General features: G+C 51.1%; 1 protein-coding gene and 1 long non-coding RNA gene across 4 annotated transcripts in view; one reads left to right on the plus strand and one right to left on the minus strand.

Annotated features, from left to right (window-relative positions):
• The window catches only part of Pacsin2 (protein kinase C and casein kinase substrate in neurons 2), a 28,557-nt gene extending 18,043 nt beyond the window's left edge, over positions 1-10,514 (plus strand). Inside the window, exons 6-11 of one of the 3 annotated variants that reach the window (XR_004518110.1) lie at positions 1,447-1,567; positions 3,048-3,053; positions 4,379-4,500; positions 6,644-6,840; positions 8,268-9,274; positions 9,388-10,514. Coding sequence is in view for 2 of the 3 variants with exons in the window: in XM_019208974.2 (XP_019064519.1) it covers positions 1,447-1,567; positions 3,048-3,053; positions 4,379-4,500; positions 6,644-6,840; positions 8,268-8,380 (559 nt within the window). In the remaining variant the exon portion in view is untranslated. The other 2 variants (XM_019208974.2, XM_010634390.2) reach the window with 2 other exon arrangements.
• Positions 10,515-11,642: 1,128 nt separating this feature from the next.
• LOC104869250 lies at positions 11,643-18,323 on the minus strand. Its single transcript, XR_782255.2, has 3 exons — positions 18,054-18,323; positions 15,857-15,949; positions 11,643-11,715 (listed from the first exon to the last, which is right to left on the minus strand). It is a non-coding gene; the product is annotated as an uncharacterized LOC104869250 (long non-coding RNA).
• Positions 18,324-18,329: the final 6 nt, after the last annotated feature.

The raw sequence follows: 18,329 nt of genomic DNA on the forward strand, positions 1-18,329 counted from the left end.
CTGTGCTGAAGTGCTGAGGCCCAGGCTGAGTGGCCCAAGTGCTGTGCTGAGCCCACCTGAAGCCAGCTGGGTTAGAGAAAGCCTGGTAAGCCATCTGCAGTGGCCTGGGCAGATAAGGTGGAGCATGTGCTGCCAGCTCCGCCTGTGGGTCTGGGCAGGAAGTGGGTGCCACAAGTTCTAAGCACAGCTCCACCTGGGGGAGGGAGCGTGCCTCATCCTTGCCGCCACCTGGCCTTAACTTCTCAGGTGTTCTAGGCCCCAGGTGAAGCACAAGCCCTATGAGACTCAGCTTCACATGTGACACAGCAGCCATGTTCCCTTCTGTGCTATCCTCAGCTTGGGTCCCAAGATGCCTGTATGAGGCCAGAGGTCCATACTGACAGGGGCACAGACAGACGTCTGCATCTGACCACCATGTGGCAGAACTGTTAAAGAATGAATTGCAGATTAAGACCTGTTGTTAATGGGACATTACATTCCCTTTGTTGTTATCCTTATAAAAGAAATGAAAAGCAGTAATTATCACACAGCTACTCTACCACCATTTAATTTATGACATCCCTGTAAAGGAGGCCACATTGTTCCTATTGATGAGACTGAGACTGAGGCTGGGGGAGGTTCAGTGACCTGTGTGCTGCTGCCCGGCTGTCAAGGGACAGGGCTGGGACTGTGGCCAGCTCTTTTGGGTGTGGTGACCCCTCTGCTGTGTGTAGGCATGCTTGTCTGGGCTGTAGACCTACTCTGGGCCAGGTGACATAGTTGCTTCCTATGGCTGCTGTGGCAGAGTCCCAGTGTCTGGGCAGCTCTAAACTACAGACATGTCCTCTTCATAATTCTGGAGTCCAGAAATCCAAAATCAGGGAGTGGACTGGGCTGTGTCCCCGCTGAAGGCTCCGGGGTCAGTCCTCCTTGCCTCTGCCAGCTCCTGGTATCTGCTGAAGTCCTCCACTTCTTCAGCTTGTGGCTGCCCCAGTCTCCTGGCCATCTCTCCCTGTTAGCACGTCACCTTCCCTGTGTGTGGGTCTTGTCCAGATTTCTCCTGTCTTCCTTCTTTCCTGCCTTCGTGCGTCCCTATTTATTTTGGTACTGGGATTTAAGCCAGGGCCCTTGCACTGAGCTATATCTCCACCATAGCCACTTTTTTTCCGTTCAGGTCTTCTAAGTTGCCTAGGCTATCCCTAGGCTGAGGGGCTGGGACTTGTGACACTGCAGTTGTTTCTTCCTTGACTCTGCCTGACTCAGGGATACACAGTGGTGCTCACTTGGTCCACACACCACCTTAGGCACAGCAGAGCTACTGACCATATATACATGCAGCTGCCCGATGATCTTAATGGAGGGGTCCCGTTCCCTGGGAAGTAGATGTGTGTAGGCTGCAGAGACCATGGGGCCTGTGGTTGTTAGCTGGTTCCTCCCTCCCACAAAGCTATGGTTCTTCTGATTTAGCTACAAAACCATTTACCGCGACTTGGAACAGAACATCAAAGCGGCTGATGCAGTGGAGGACCTGAGGTGGTTCCGAGCCAATCACGGGCCAGGCATGGCCATGAACTGGCCACAGTTTGAGGTAAGAGGAAGTGCTGCACCCATGACCCCTCTGTCCCAGGTGAGCTATGCATCCAAGCCTCTGTTTAAGCATTTGCCCTGTTATTGGGCAGGCTTTGTATGTAGCTGAGATATTAACGGGGGAGGTGTGCACAGCGAGCATTGCCCAACACCTCCTGAATCTCTAGGGAAGGTGCAGATATGTGCTTCCTACTAAGGAGCATCACCTGTTGCTTGCTGATCTTTGGCACTCCCTTCCCTTTGTCCTAGCAGCAAGTGCCTGGAGCTTGGAGTTCCCCCACCAAGTAGCTAAGAGGGAACAGCCCAGTGCCCCAGGTCTCATGGAGCTAAGGGAGGAATGGTTCCTCACATTTGCATCGGGGGTCTTTTGGTAACTCAAGCAGAAAATCCAGTGAATCTTGATTTAGCACAAGCTGTCCCCCTTTCCCATTTGGTGAATCTGGCCTTTCAGATTGAGGGTCTGAGGATGTTGGAATTTGTCCAGCCTTGAATTGGATTACCAGGCCCTGTATGGCCCCCTGACCATAGGGTAGAAGTCAGTGGCCAGGAGTCTTGCAACCATTTCCTACAGGATGGAATCTCCCCTCCTTGTGACTGGCGGAGCATGTGGTGTTGGTTGCCCCCTTGAGCCATGGGAAGGGTCCCGCAGAGCTGTGACCAATGCCTTCTCCAAGAAGAGGTTGGAGGTGGCCCCCTTTGCCTGAGGCATAGCCTTGTGGAGTCTGGACTTGAGGGTGGCCAGAGCCCAGGTGCAGCCTACTCCTGACTCCCAAATCAGTAGCTGGGGATATAAAGGACCCCTTTATATGGCTCACTTTTCCTGGTATAAAATGGGAATGACACCCACAGGTTGGGCCAGGGAAGTGGACTAGTCCATGCTGAGTTGTTGACCCAGCCTTGGACCTTCGGTGGTAACTTGTCTGCTGCCAGAGTCCCCTACACAGCTCTTCGGCCCCTTCTCTGCCTGTAGTGTCACTCCTCACTCCTGCGTTTGCGTTTTCTAGGCCTCACAAGGTCTGCAGGGGGCAATGCGATTGCCCTGTGCTGTCTGGCCCTGCCCAGCAGGGGGCGTGGAGCAGGCAGTGCTCCTTCCACTGGGCTCTGGCAGACGGGAAGGGGTCTTCCTGAGTGGAGGTGGCCCTAGAGGACACTGGCAGCCTTTCCTCCCTGGAACACATGCAGGGAAGTAGTGTGCTCCACGGGAATATTGAGCCCCACCGAGATTTCAGCCTGTGGGTGTTCACTGGGATCCAAAATGTGAAATTTCCCTGGGTCCCTCAGAGGTGCCTATTAATGCCCAGCTTATTAGACAGACTGTCTCCCTGGTGGGAGGCTCCTGGCCATAGCCCCAGGTTTCTTGTCTCTGTGGTACTGGCAGAAAGCAATATCCATGTATCCTTGTGCACACTTTTGCTGATGATTTGCGATCATACCTGACTTTTTCTAATCAAATTATTTATTTTTATTTTCCATGCCACCAGGATGAAGTAAGTGTGTTTTATGGCTAACTCCTGCTGAGTGTCCTCAACCCACGCCCAGTGTGTGGGACAGTCCCTGTTCTGCAGCAGAGCAGCGACACAGTTCTGTCAGGGTTCACAGGGAAGGGCAGCCTTTCCTTCCATAGTGGCTGGTGCCGGGCCTATCAGCCCACGGAAGCCACCTGGTCAGGTGGCTCTGTACTGACAGGTCACCAAGAGAGGGATTATTAGACAAGGTGTCCTGGATTTGGAGTCAGGGGTGGCCCAGATGTGCCACCCACAGTACATGAACCAGCCCCTTCTTCCTTCTGGGCCTCAGTTTCCTCATTTGACACATTGATGGATTCAACTTAATGTTTCTAAATGGCTCTGACCATGGGGTCTGTTTTAGGTAGGAACAGAGCTACAGAAATAGGGTTACCAGGTTTTAATGAAGTTACCTGATGAGTGAGAAGGGAGGAAGGAGAATTCATTAAAAGTCCATGTTCGGGCACATATGGGGAATCAAGACCTTGTCTCCGTTGCCGTCTGTGTTTCAGCACAGTTGCTAAAAGCCTGTTCTGTGTTGGGAAAATGGCAGAGCTTTGGGAAGATAAACCAGTGCTCTGCTTAGTTAGTGCCCAGCTTGTCACTCAGGTTAAAAAGGAAAGGCTCTGGGGAGCAGTGATCAGAGCCCTTGTATGCTGTTTTGTGTCAGAGCCACCCAGTTCCTGGTGTTCTTTGTAGTCCAGGATTCGGTTTGCCAAGGTCCCTGCAGCCCAGTGTCACCTTCATGACCAGGACTTAGGCCATACATGGGAAGGACGTGGCTACTTCAGGACAGGACTCTGTGCCTCAGTAAGGCTTCCCAGTGCGCTGGCTCCTGTCAGCTTTGGAGCCTTCAGGATACCTGGCGAGGCTACTGGAGTCCATGGAAGCCTGAAGGAGCTGAAGTGCCATGGTGGGCAAGGGTGAGACTCAGAGGTATCTGGATCAAAACACAGGACACTGAGTGTTAGCCCTGGTTCTTTTGTGGCCCCATATCCTTGGCAATCTGCTTGTCTCAGGAAGCACGGCTGCCACATGTATAGACCTTGGGGTTGTACAGGTGCCAAACTCCAGGCTCACTGAGGAGTCTCCCCTTTGAACTGTGAGGAGGGGTTCAGGTGGTTTGGATCCATGGGTAGGTGAAGAGGAGCCTAAGGTCTACTGGGAAAGCAGGGAACACAGAGGCCATGAGGCTTAGGACACTAAGTGCACAGGGCAGGTGACCAGTTTACTGAGTAGGCATTTCAGACCTCTGATACCCACCCAGTGAATATTCTGACATCTCTCCCTCGACCCTTGTTGCCTAGGAGTGGTCTGCAGACCTGAATCGAACTCTCAGCCGGAGGGAGAAAAAGAAGGCTGCTGACGGTGTGACCTTGACAGGCATCAGCCAGACAGCTGACCAGGCTGTGCCGAACAAGGCTGGCAGGTGAGCACTGGGTGCAGCCTCCATCCAGAGAGCACGGGCTGAGCTCGGGAGGGTCTTCTGGGTCATCTGCTTAGTCCCAGACAGCGCCAGCTTGATGATTCTCACGGCCCCTGCACTCTGATTTTGGCCCAAGGGTGCCTCTCAAGATCATCTTTCTGCCTGGTGCCACAGCTGCTCCAGATTAGAGAGGTAGCTTTTGCCACAAGTCAGCCTTGGTCCTGAGACTGCCTCCATGGAGCCACACTATGTGGATAGAGCTGGGTACAGGTGCTTCCTGGGTCCCGTGCTGGGTGCAGCACTGGTCAGCTGAGGGGATGGGAGTGGAGGGGGTAGGGCCATCAGATGTCCCTTTTCAAATCACCCTTCATCAGGCGAGTAGTCTGACTTAGTTGTCCAAATGTGAGTTTGGGTAGGACGGGTGGCACTGTCCTCATTAGAACCTTCTGGAAAGTGTGCTACAGCAGGCCTTCCATGCTTGGTCATGGGTTCCTGGTGATAGGACTTTCCAGGAAGGCTCAGCCCAGGTTCCCAAGGCATCCTGTAGCCACAGGCACTAAGCCTTCAGCCTCCCAGGACACTTATGGCAAGTTCAGCTGCTGGCCACATGGTCAGGGAAGGAGGTTTTCAGACACACTGGCTTTCTGTGGGCACAAACAGGCTGTGCCCATGACCTCCCAGGTCCCTTTAACCTTTCATTGTTTCCGTACTTGCATGCCAGACGCTCAGGTGTAGAGTGCCCACTGCCGCAAGCCTGGCCTCAGAAATGGGAGACTGTTTATCCACCCAGAATCCCTTGTGGGCATCAGTCATCTTGCTGTACCATCTTGCCGTGGCCCCTGTACTGCTTCACGCCCTGCGCCCCTTCCTCTCAAGCCATAGCTTCTGGCCTCTCCCTGATCTCCACCAGCCTGGCACCCTGGAGGTGGTTGTTTGGAGTCATGAGGATGGACCGACTCTCCAGAACATGGAAGGGTCCTGTTCTCTCCCTGGAGAAGGTCACGTGGCAAGCCTTGCCCTGAGTTCAGAAGTTCCTGACCCAGGGAGCTCAGGAGCCTGGTGCTGATCCCTTTGGTACCTAAAGGAGGGAATTGGTGCTGTATGTCTAGAGCCCCTGGGCATTGGCTCTTAGGCTCAGCGCAGCGCCTCACAGTACAGAGGACGGGATTGTGCAGAAGCTTTGAGCTGGGAGCCCCTCGTGCACCTACGATGGCCACTGCCCCACAGCGGGGCCCCATCCCATACTGACACCTGCAGACACAAGAAAGGAAGTGAGTTGCTTCTCTCTGGCTGCCTGAAACACACTGAAAAGCCTTAAGCACGGCAGCATGTCCTGCAGAGCTCATGTGTGTTCTCACCACACCTTCCTCTCCACTCAGATGGGAGCTGTGGTCCTTGGATATTCTAGTGCTGTGATGCTGCAGCTGGGAGTCCCCAGACAGACACAAGAGGAAGTGAGTTGCTTCTCTCTGGCTGCCTGAAACACACTGAAAAGCCTTAAGCACGGCAGCATGTCCTGCAGAGCTCATGTGTGTTCTCACCACACCTTCCTCTCCACTCAGATGGGAGCTGTGGTCCTCTTACAGCTACAACCCCTTCGAGGACGAGGACGACACGGGCAGCACCGTCAGCGAGAAGGAGGACATTAAGACCAAAAAGTTGGTGAACACATGCTTCCTTCTGACTTGCTCCTCACTCGCTCTGCATCTCCTTTCTCTGTCCAGGGATATCTCTTGGGGTCTTGTCCCACCTCACCCCAAGCGCTCTGGCAGACCTTACGAGAGGGTACACACTGATGCCCACTGTGGACCACGTCTGGCTTCTACACTTCTCAGGGAGGGCACAACTAGCGCTCTGGTGCTGTTTCTCTGGCCTTTGATAACCCTTCAGGCACCACCATACAGGCAGTCTATTGTGGGGGCGCACACACCCTGGAGGTGCTGCTGTGAAGTGTCCTGCTGGGCTTGGGACAAGTGTGATGGCGTGAGCTCTCCCAGGCCCTGGTGCCCTTCAGGCTCTCCTGCCAGGAGGAAGAGCCCTCAACCCAGGGCTCTTGCACCTCCTCCACTGGGGCAGGGGCTCTAGGCAGAGCCTCCTGTCCTCTGCTACTCTTGTGCTCAGGGCCGTGTCCACTCCTTTGTTGCAGTGTGAGCAGCTATGAGAAGACCCAGAGCTACCCTGCTGACTGGTCTGATGATGAGTGCAACAACCCTTTTTCCTCCACGGATGCCAACGGTGATTCCAACCCATTTGATGAGGATACTGCCTCGGGAACAGAAGTGCGAGTCCGGGCCCTGTATGACTATGAGGGGCAGGAGCATGATGAGCTGAGCTTCAAGGCTGGTAGGTGGTCTCCTTGGCCATCCCTGAAGGACGAGGGCTTCTGGACTGTTGGGGACTGGGCCCTTTCATTCTCAGAATGTGATAAAGTTCTGCAAGTTTCTCACGTGGATCCACTCTGTGACACCTTCTCTCATGGCCTCAAAAGTAGCAGGTGCCCAATGCCAAAACACAATACAGCAAGGTGCCCTTGTGTCATACCTGGCAGAAGCTGGGCACAGCAGGGCACTGGTTAGTCATGCTGTGGGGACACTATTGGCCATGAGCACCAGGCTCCTCCCACATGCTGAGAGCCCCCAGCCACAGGACCCCAAGGGAAACCTCCCTTCCCCAGCGCTGCAGGTATATAGGAGCCATCAGGAAAGCTATGGCTACTGGTGGCTCCTCGGGCCAGGCCTGGCCTTGTGTGAGGCACATCGTCAGGCATCCCTTCTGCTGCCACAGTATGTATTTGCACATTTGCACACACACCTGTGTGGCCTGTGGTTCAAAAGCAGGTTCACACATTCTCCATCCTGGTTGTGTGTGCTGTCCTGTGCAAGTTTCCTATCCTGTGTCTGGTTTTTTAAAAACTTGATCATTTCTCCAGGAAAGAGCTTTGAACCTTTGGAAAATGCAACCTTATGCCTGTCTGAGAAGGACAGAGAAGCTCGAGCAAAGCAGGCCCACAGTTCCTTCTCTGCAGAGCTGCCCAGAGCTAGCATCCACCTCTTCAAGAAGAGGGAAGGTGGACCCGAGCTTAGAGATATAGACTGGTGCTGTCCACCCTGGCTCGTCCCTCTGCTCTCAGCCGACTTCCCTGACACTGTCCCCAGGGTTGGCTATCAGGGGCCTCTGGCCACTGGAGTTTTTTTTTTCCCTATACTGGATTTTAAGCCTAGTGTCTTGCACATCCTAGGCAAGCACTGTACCATGAATGCCTTCCCGAGAAGACATGTTTTATACGCCTTTAAACTTGTCTTCCCCCAGTTTTCTGATATTGCAGCTTGCTGTTATGACCCCTGCTGTGTCTATTTCTTTCTAATTTCAGACTTTTAGCATATCTCACCTATTCAGCCTGACTGAAATGTTGTAGATTTCAAATCTTTCCTCCATCTACAAGCCAGGCCTGCGGCCTTCTTGTTCTGCATGGCCATGGGAGCCATTACAGCCTCTGCGAGCCGTGTGCTCCAGGGTCACCATGACAGAGCTGCTCCTTTAGTCCTGAGAGGCCACTGTGACGAGGGCTGCAGCTTGGCACATCATTCAGTGGGGAAATTATCAGGCACCAGCCCTACCCTGGGGAGAATGCCTGTTCCTCCACCTGTGATGCAAACCCTCCGAGGCCTAGCAGCACTTTCCATGTGGGGCCCACAAAGGCACATAGCTTAGGCACCTGCGGCCAGCATCACCCACCCTCTGACTTAGACCTGCTCCTCTTTGTCTTGCAGGTGATGAGCTGACCAAGATAGAGGATGAGGATGAGCAGGGCTGGTGCAAGGGACGCTTGGACAGTGGGCAGGTTGGCTTGTACCCCGCCAACTATGTGGAGGCCATCCAGTGACAGGCCAGGGGCAGGCTGGCGGAGAGAGGAAGAGGCCAGCTCTGGAGCTCCCTCAGCCTCGGCCCAGGCAGCGGTGGTCTCTGCAGCCTTTGGGGCATCCACTCTTACCTGCACAAGATGCCAGCTCCCTTGCGGTTGCTTCCAGATGTGCTTGGAAGGCAGAGGAGCTAGTCCTCCCAGCAGGACTCAGCCCTTTCCAAGTGCATCTGGGAGCTCTGCACAGGAAGACAGCGGGAGAAGAGCTGGCCCTCCCGACCCCCAGTTCTGTGCTGTGCGGGTCTGGATGTTCTCGGCTCATTCTTCTTCCACTGATTGTTGTCTCTCACCAGTCTCATCCCTGCTAGTTAAGTAAACAAACATATACCATTTTCTGAGTGAAGATTTTGAAGATTTTAATTTAAAGGCTATGTACAGTTATACATTTTTACACACCTGCTCTGCCATCCTCTGCATATAAGTTATGGCACAGGTTGCTCTGACCTGGCTCCAGGATGTGTTAGCTCTGTCTCCACCATTGCTGCTCATCAGCCTGGCCGCTGCCACAGGTCCTGTGGACAGGTGACGCCCGAGGCAAGAGGCCATGCAGAATGTGGGGCGCACCACAAAGGGGTTTCAATGATGAATGTGGCCTGCGGAGGAAACCTCACACAGGACTCCCCAAAGTCGCCATCTGTCCAAATGAGTTGGACTCTATTCCTGCTTAAAACTCAACTGTCTTGCAGATTCACTATTTTATCAGTGATTTGAAAGGTTAAATAAGTCTAACTTTTCGAGCAGATGCTTCTATGGCTTAAGATGCTCTATATCAGGCTGTATATATTATTTGCTATTCAGAGAATCTAAACAGATTTAAGGTCTCTAACTGTGGAGATCTGTTAAAAGGCCATCTTTGAGGTCATCACAGGCTTTGCTATCACCAGTGTTCCTCATGAGTAAACAGACTGGTTGTGGATTGCATCACAGTCCCACCGAGTGCCTTCAGTCCTCGGTGCAACGGGGCGAACGAGGTCATCACAGGCTTTGCTATCACCAGTGTTCCTCATGAGTAAACAGAGACTGGTTGTGGATTGCATCACAGTCCCACCGAGTGCCTTCAGTCCTCGGTGCAACGGGGCGACCTGAAGAACCTACAGTGGGAAGGGCCTTTACTTTTGCTGGGACAGTAGTGGGACAGCATAGGACACCACTGTCGTGAGCTGCACTGCTTTCTACTGAGTGTCCACAGGAAGCTCCACTCTTCCTTGAAAGTGCATGAGTCAGGGACTATCATGAAAATTCCCAGCAGAAGTCCCCGTTTCTGTGCTACAGATGTACCAACAGCTGTCTTACCTTTTAAGTTTAGTATCTCCTTTAAGTGTATTGCATCTTTGAACAAAATCAATAAATAGTCGATCTCAGGTGTGCAAAAGGCCCTCGCTGTGTGTCCGCCCTCACACTTGCAGCAGTGCTACGATGCGTCATCATTCCTAGAGTCTCCGGCCCTTGGACCTGAGCAAGAGGGAAGTTGTGGGCCCTGAGCCCGTTTGACCTGGTCTCCCCCGTGGGGTGGGGCTCCCTACCCCCTATAGCAGCAGAATAGGACCTGCGACCCCTTGAGCCCGTAGCTCTCCCTGGAACGTTTCCCTGAGAACCTACTGGGTGCTGGGCCTTAAGCTCTGCTCTATTTCTGTTACCTGCAGAGCACTCATCTCCAGACATCCCTGTAGCAGGCCTAGTCTTCCCTCTTCTGTTTTACAGAGGGGGAGCCACGCCCCTCTGTAAAGCCATGTAAAAGCCATGTCTGCCTAAGGATCCCAGCTATTGAGAGACACCCAGCCTAATCTTGGAGGATTCGGCAGCCCTGGGTGGTCTAAAGAGGGGAGGGTCAGGTGAGGGCTGCCATGGCCACACCCACCAGGCCCATTAGGCCCCCTTGAAGAGCTGGCGGGAGAGAGGTGCACAGCTGCCCCTGCTGCATCTCTGCCCATACTCAGCCAGGGCAGAGGAAGCATCTTGGCCGTACAGCCTCCTCGTCGCAGGGGTGCCAGGTCCCCTGCTCTCCTGCTCTGAGGAGGGACAGAGCCCATCAGCAGACAGTCAGCTGCCCAGTGTGGACACCGGCTTCTGCCTCTAATAGCCTTGGGCTGCCGAGAGCAGTGAGGAGTCCTGCTCTGAGGAGGGACAGAGCCCATCAGCAGACAGCTGCCCAGTGTGGACACCGGCTTCTGCCTCTAATAGCCTTGGGCTGCCGAGAGCAGTGAGGTGAACCAGGCAGAAGACCCTGCACATCTTCCAGGCCCCTGCAGGTATCATTATTGAGCACCTACTGTGTGCCAGATTGGTGCCAGGACAAAGATGAAGAGCCACTGTTTCCCTTGGGGAGCTGTAGGGAGCTCAGAGAGGGACCTGAGTTATTCTAATACCAGGGCAGGAGAGGCTGGAGAACCTGTTGAAAGCAAGCTTGGGGAATTCTGGAGATCCCCGAGAAACAGGCCTTCCTGCAGCAGGACCTAAAAGGGCAGCTTTCTACCTGCCCTACTTGTCCATGAGCCATTTTGCTGCTTCCAGTGGAGAGGGTAACCAGTCTGGCATAGGTTGGGCCTCAGCTCTAGCAGGTGTCTGAACTGTGGGAGGACAGCCTAGTAGAATGACTCTAGGGTGTTCAGAAGCCCAGACACCCTGCCGGGCAGTCTTCCTAGCCCATAGGGGCCCAGTAAGCTACCTTTTCCCCACTTCCACCAAGCCCTCTCCAGGCTGCCTCCCTCTGTTTCCCAGGCCCACTCTGGCCTCAGCCTCCTTCAAGAAAGTTCAGGTGTATACCCTCCCTGTGTTCCCCAGACACTGCAGGAGACTTGTGCCCATTTCTGGGCCTTGATGTCCCCATAGATGGGCAGTGACCTTGGGTCTGGCCTCCAGGAAGAAGAAGCTGTGTTCTGAGCCCTACCGGAAAGCACTAACCAGTGCTCTGCAACAGAAGCAGACCAAGCTGAAGGTCACCCAGTCTACAGATGAAGTATCAAGTTCATTCCCAGCCAAGAGTGCCCACCTCCCGGCACAGGGTCAAGGAATCACTGCTATGATGGACATGTTTGTATCCCTCAAAACCTGTGTCAAAATCCTCACCCTAGCGGTGATGACGTGTAGCAACTAGGACCTTTGAACTTTGCTTAGGTTGGAGGGAGAGGCCCTCATGGCTGGGGTTAGTGGCCTTATCCAAGAAGAGCTCTCGTTTGTCCCTTCACTGTGTGAGGACAGAGCTAAAAAGTACCTTCTCTGGGGAAGCAGCTCTTATCAGACATGAAAACTGCCTGTTCCGTGTTCTTGGACTTTCAGCCTCCAGGACTCCCAACAAATTTCTGTTAAAAGAAAGGAACTAAATGTAAAACAATAAAATTATTTGTTGTGTGTAAAACTTCCCAGTCCATGGTATTTTGTCAGAGCAGGCTAGACTGACAGACTCCCCAGCATTGGTGGACATGGGGGCTTCTCAGCCTGCTGTCTCAAGCACACTTGGACTTAGTGTTCATTCTCATGCCAGACCCTGTGCTCAGCACCTTCTACCACATATGAACACCAAGTCATGGGTGAGGGACCTGAAACCAGAGAGGTAGGGTGACTTGTGACTTTCATCAGCCCACAAACCACACTGGGCAGAACTGGATCGGCCCTCAAGTGTCCCAGCTCCCGAGCAGCCCCTGACTCCCAGTTCCTCTGTTGTCTCAGCAGTGGCTCTCAGTCTCCTGGTTTATCATTTGCAACTCAGCTCACGGGTCTGTTTTCCCAGTTGCTGAGTGATGAGATGTGTTAGCTTTTGTTGATATGTTTTTGTTTTTTGAGACAGGGTCTCACTATGTAGTTGAGACTGACCTGGAACTCACTATGTAGCCCAGGCTGGTCTCGAACTCAGCGATCTTCCTGCCTCAGCCTCTCGAGTGCTGGGATTACAGGTGTGCGCCACCATAATGCTGGGCAATGTGTTAGCTTTATATTGCCATGACAAAATACCTGAGAAAACACATAAAGGGGAAAGGTTTATTTTGACTCATGGTTTGAAATTCTTGGTCCATAGTCATTTGGCTCCTTTGCCTCTGGGCCCATGCAGAAGCAGAACTTCATGCTTGGCAGCATGTGGAGGTGCAGAGGGGCTTTCCCTAGCATAATTATCGACACTTTTCCAAACCCCTCCTGTAAACCAGATCTAAAGGCTTGTGAACTACATGTCCAATTATAGTCATGCCAACCCCCATTTCCATACCAATTTTCTGTGTCAGCTTTCAGTTGTTGGGACAAAATAGTTGACACAAGAAGAAAATGTTTATTTTGGCTCGTGATTTCAGCTGGTTCCAAAGCAGATACATCATGGCAGAAGGGCATTGCAGGGTGAAGCTCGCGGCAGCCAAGAAGCAGACAGAGTAAGAGAGCCAGAGATGAGAGGTGAAGGGGCTAGGGCAGGATACACCCTTCTAGATCTTGCCCCTAGTGATCTATTTCCAATACCCCATTCATTGATGAGGTTAGCACTTTTATGGTCCAATCCCCTTCCAAAAGTCCTACATGAAAATTCAAAACTTTGGGGGAAATGTTACATGTAAACCATGATACCACACGACTAGCAAACATTCCCTAACCCTGGCTATTTGGCACAGGGCCTATGTATCCGTAGACAGATCCTGTCCAAGTCCCAAGGGGGCAGAAACAAGGCACTAGGAGAGCCCAAGGACTGAAGAACACAGGCCAGCATGACCTCTCAATCCAAGGTACCTGTACAATTCCCAGGTGAGGGGAAGGATTACAGGGTGGCAGGGAGAGAGGGTAGGGGATCCCATAGCGTTAGATGGCCATTTTAGTGTTACTGATCAGCACCATGTCCTCAGGCAAGCCTGTTAATCTCCCTGACTCTTGGAAAATGAGAAATGGTCCATCTTGTCCCTCAAAGTCATAGGAAGTCAAGGGTGATTACAGAGGAGGGCTTGGCCCCATATACCATCCCAAGACGATAATAACCATATTAGCTTCCTCAGACATCTACTGTGCATGTGTGCTAAGTCAAGTGTATCTGTATATAAGGAAAGTAGACTGTCAACATCAAAATTGCACAGAGTAATTTTTTTTTCTTCTCTGAAATTTTCTGACAATGTGCAGTCCTCCAGAGACATAAAATTGAAGTTAACGGTTATGAGCATGGACCATGAGGTCGTTCCCTGCACTCAAACTTAACTGCAGCTGTGTGGCCCTAATTGGTATGTAACCCTGGACAAAGTATATGATCCCTGATAACCTTGATTTCCTCATCTCTAAAATGTGAATAATAATATTGCTGTGATTTTGATCTAAAATGTCCCCCAGAAATCTCACGTTTAGAGATAAGGCCTTGTAGGAAATGGTGGGTCATGGGGCATGACCTGGAAGGGTGTATTCTCATCCCTGGCTCCTCCAGTTCCTGGCTACAGTGCTGTGGACCGTTTTCCTTCACATCCTGTTGTGTCATGCAGTTTTTGCCTTGGAACCAGCTCACTGGAGCCAACCCACTGAAAGTGTGCCAAAAATAAGCCTCTCCTTTAAGTGGTGGGTATGGGAATTTTGTGTGTGTGTGACAAAAAATTGTCTAATACAGAAAACAAGTACCAGAGAAGTGGAGTCACTGACTATACCTGACCACATGGTTCAAAAGTCTTTGGAACTTGTTGTGGAAGTGTAGAAAAATTTGAAGAGCCAGATAGAGAAACCTTAGAATATTGTAAGCAGAACTTGGAACGTGATTCTGGTCAGAGCTCGGAAAACTAAAATAGTGCTAAGAATGTGGACAGTAAAGGTCAGGCTTAGGAATTTTCAAATAGGAATAAAGACTCTCTTAGAAAATGAAGTAGAAATGTGTATTTCATTTTGGCACAGAATTTTTCTGTGTTCTTCCCATGTCCTAAGACTGTGTGAAGCTGAATTTCAGGGTGGTGGACTGATTAATCTGGTGGAAGAAATATCAAGGCAGTCCAACCTGTAGGTTGTGGCATGAGTATGTTGGTTGCTTTTAGCTATAATTATAATGAGAATCAGGAGCAAAATGTAGAGCTGAGTGATGTGAAGCTTGGCCAGAAACAAAGCGCTTGTAAAGTTGCAGCAAAAGAGAATGTGGTTGTGAAAAGATCATCATTAAAAGTCAGTCAAGTACTCTGCCTCTGGAAAGATGGCTTGCAGGTATCTCAGGAATTGGCCAGACCCCATTCATCTCAGGCTCACGGGTGCAAAAACATAAACCTTTCATTTGAACAGAAAGCCTCTGGCCACCCTGCTTATTCTGGGCCACCAAAGGAAATGCTTCCCCAAGTTCATCCATCCAGGTACTCAGGCTGTTTGCAGACACAGTCCCTGGGAGGGCCTTGCTACTGCTCAAGGTGGTAGCTAACTGTGGTATTATTGACCTGGTGCTGGTTTTTCAAGCATGCACAATGTAAGAGTCATGACATCACAGAGGCTTCCACTCAAATTTCAGAAGGCATTGGAGACCAAGCCAAAATGTATGGCATAGTCACAGTCCCTACCAGTAGCCCATGAGAAGGTAGTGTATGCAGCTAGCCATAAGAGTGACATCAAAGGTGTAGCAGAGACCCCAGAAAATTGAAGACGCCAGGAATGAGGGACATTTGCTACCACAGGTAGTAAGTAGAGCCAACCCAAAAGAGGCCATGTGAGCTATGATCAGCAAGGCCATAGGAGTGGGCCTGACCTGTCAGGATCAATTCTACATAATTTTTGGGAAAAATCATTTCACAATTAAAATTAGGATTAGGCTTAGTTCTCCTGCCTACAGGCCAGCTATGGCATGTCAAGATATAACTCCATTTTTGCCTTTAGTCACAGCTAAAACTTTAATGGTCTGGTGATGCTATGATGCTCCAGGGGCAGGATTACACCACCTGCACACATCCTGGGAGGAACAAAATCTTAATCTGCATAGTTCCTTATCGTTCTAGGATTTTCGAACCTACCCCCCTCTGAGTCAACTTTTACATTTGTTACTCTTGATGTATTGAACTCACTGCCCTCTGGGTCATCTGTTATATTTGTTTCTCCTGATGCATCAAATAAAGGTGTGGCAAGCTCCTGGTCTTTTCGGGTTTGCTGCCCAAAGCAGCATTGATCAGGCCCAAAGCTCAGCTTCTTCTCTGTCTCATTTTTATATCTTTTCTGTCTAATAAATTAATTTGCTTTGTGCTGTTGTGGCTCACAGGAGACTACGACTTACTGCAGAGGTTCTAGTAACGTCCCTTTCCCTGTTCCCTACACTTCCTATGCCCTTTGGAGCTCACACCTCAACACAATCTGCCAAAGGTTCTATATATGCAGGTACAGGATTTAATGTTTGTGCTACTGGTTGTCAGTCTTAAGCTGGTCACAGCTGATTTCTATATATTTCCCTATTTTGGGTGTTCCAGTTCCAGGACTGTCTGACTTGAATGACCCTGCCTGAGTTCTACCGCCTCCTGAAAGCACATGCTCTACCTGGGTCATTGCAGCTCTGTCTCTCTCTCCCTGAAGAACATGTTGCAGCAGGGGCTGGGCCTCCTCTCCAGCTTCAGTGTTAATAGGACTACACTGAAAAGAAAAAAAGAAATGCTTAGCTAATCCTCTGAAACTCAGGTTATGTTGTTTAAAGCCTCTTCAAATCCTTTATGGAGACAGTTGTGGTGGCCCTCACTTGTAACTCCAGAACCGTGGGAGGCTGACAGGAGAATCACAAATTCCATCTGAACTGGGCAACTTTAGGGAGTCCTTGTACCAAAATAAAAATTTAAAAGGGACCCCCCCCCAGTTATTTTTGGAAGACTAGGAAAGGAAGGAAGCAATGAACAAATGGGTAAATTCACTCTTTGAGAATACTGAACACCAGCTGCCTGTGGGCCAACACTCAGTTGTGCTACATCCCTGCCAAAACACCATTCTGTATATATTCCATCTAGTAGTCCTTTGTCCAAGGAACAGCTAGCAAACATTTTTTCCACACTGGGTTGTCTCTTTACTCTGCTGGTTTTTCGTGCTGTGCAAAAAGCCTTATGATAAAATGACATCCCAGTTGATTCTTTGTGATAGTTTCTGTGCAACTAGGGTTTTATTCATAAAGTCTTTGCCTACACCAGTGTCTTCAAGAGTTCTACCTAATCTATCTTCCAGCAGATTTAGTGTTTCTGTTTTAATATTTAGATATTTGATCCATTTCGATTTTAGGTTAGTGTATGGTGGAAGATATGGGTCTAGTTTCGGTCAGCATGTGGAAAGCCAGTTTTTCCAGCATCATTTATTTTTATTTTTTTTGTTTTGGAGTATTTTTGGGGGGTACCATGGATCAAACCCAGGACCTTGCACGTGGCACCCTCACTGAACTAAATCCCCAGCCCCAGCACCATTTATTAAAGAGGCTGTCTTCCAGTGAAGGTGTTTTCAATTTGCTTTCACCAAATGAATAATGATGCGGGATATCTTTTCATGTGGTGGTTTGCTAAGTATATATCATCTTTGGTGTAGTGACTGTTCACATCTACCATCGTTAAAAAAAGTTCATTTGAGGGCCAGGGATTTAGCTTAGTGGTACCAAAAAAAAGTTTATGTTTCACTGAAGGGAGGCAGATAGACTATTGTATTTGGCAGCATTAAGTTGTATGAAGAGCACTTTGCAGATGAGCAAAAACAATGATTGTTGTACAAGTGGTGCTGCCCTCCTGTATTCATGATAGACAGTATCTGTACTTATTTGCCTGTTTTAAATTCTTCTCAGGGACCTCTATGGTGAAGAGTGGACCAGACAATACTCTATCTCAATGTGATATAATGCAGTAAGCTGTCAGCTCCAGATAACAAACAGAACCTTTGTTCACATTCCCATCAGCAAGGATAGAATTGCCCTAAGTCAATGTGCCGGTGTTAGGTAGAGGGCCACACTAGCACCCAAGACTCACGAAGTACACGGTATATAAACACTGACTCAATATAAATTAGTGTACTGTTGTGGAAGGCAGTAAATTTCGCTTCCCTGGAAAAGGTGCCCCGCGGGTTCAAGAGTCCATTTTTCCTGCAGGATCCTGACTTCCCGGGAGGTCAAGCAAGCGCTCCAGCTACTGAAGTAGCAAGGCCCTGTCTAAGGCCTTTCCACAGTGCCCGCCGCTGCTCTCCTGCTGGGCTCGCGGGTACTTCCTGTAGACTCTCCACGCAGTTAGAGAAGTGGGAGGACCTGGGCAAGGTCACAGGGTGTGGGGGGCGCCGACTGGATCTTCGCTCCTGACCACACACGTGTGTGCGATCCTGGTCCCTGCGCACCGATCTCAGGCCGCGTTCCCGAGTCCAGGCCTAGGGCTAGCAGTGTCCCGGAGGCTGGCGTGGTGCCCAGGCAACGACAGTTGTGATCCAGCTTCCGGCCTGGCGGATCCTCGGTTCTGCTAGTGCTGTTCTCTCCATGGCTGTCTGCTCCTTTCCACGTTGAATGACAGATACCCAGACTACACTTAAAACCGATTTCCCAGCAGTATTCGGCAGGGTGAGGCCATTGCTGAAGGCAAGGTTCCAAAAGGAAGGCGACAAGGGCTTCGTGCAGTCGGTAGGCATGTGGGGGACACTTCTTCTCAAGGCTCCTCCTTATTTGGAGTGGCTGGTTCTGAGTCCGCAAAGCAGGCAGTGAGAGACCTTAGCAATGGAACTCCGCACTCACCAGCCTGACCTCGCTGTGCAGCAGGACGGCGGGCTCAGGGGGACGTAGGCGACGTCTTGAAGCGGCGCGGGAACACTGCGCACGCGCCTGACGCAGGGAGGGCAAGGCTTTAGTGGGCGGGGACAGCGGCGAGAAGAGCTGGAGCCCAACTGAAGGAGAAGTACGCGTGCGTTCCGGCGGTGGGCGGGGCTTGGCGGGGCGGGGCCGTGGCCGTCACGCGTAGCCCCGCCCCTTCGGGCTCTGGGCCTCCTCCAGAAGGCAACCGCTTCTCGGCGC

The sequence above is a fragment of the Fukomys damarensis genome, unplaced genomic scaffold, assembly GCF_012274545.1.
Source record: "Fukomys damarensis isolate Sample0158 unplaced genomic scaffold, DMR_v1.0_HiC HiC_scaffold_19, whole genome shotgun sequence".
Classification (NCBI taxonomy): domain Eukaryota; kingdom Metazoa; phylum Chordata; class Mammalia; order Rodentia; family Bathyergidae; genus Fukomys; species Fukomys damarensis.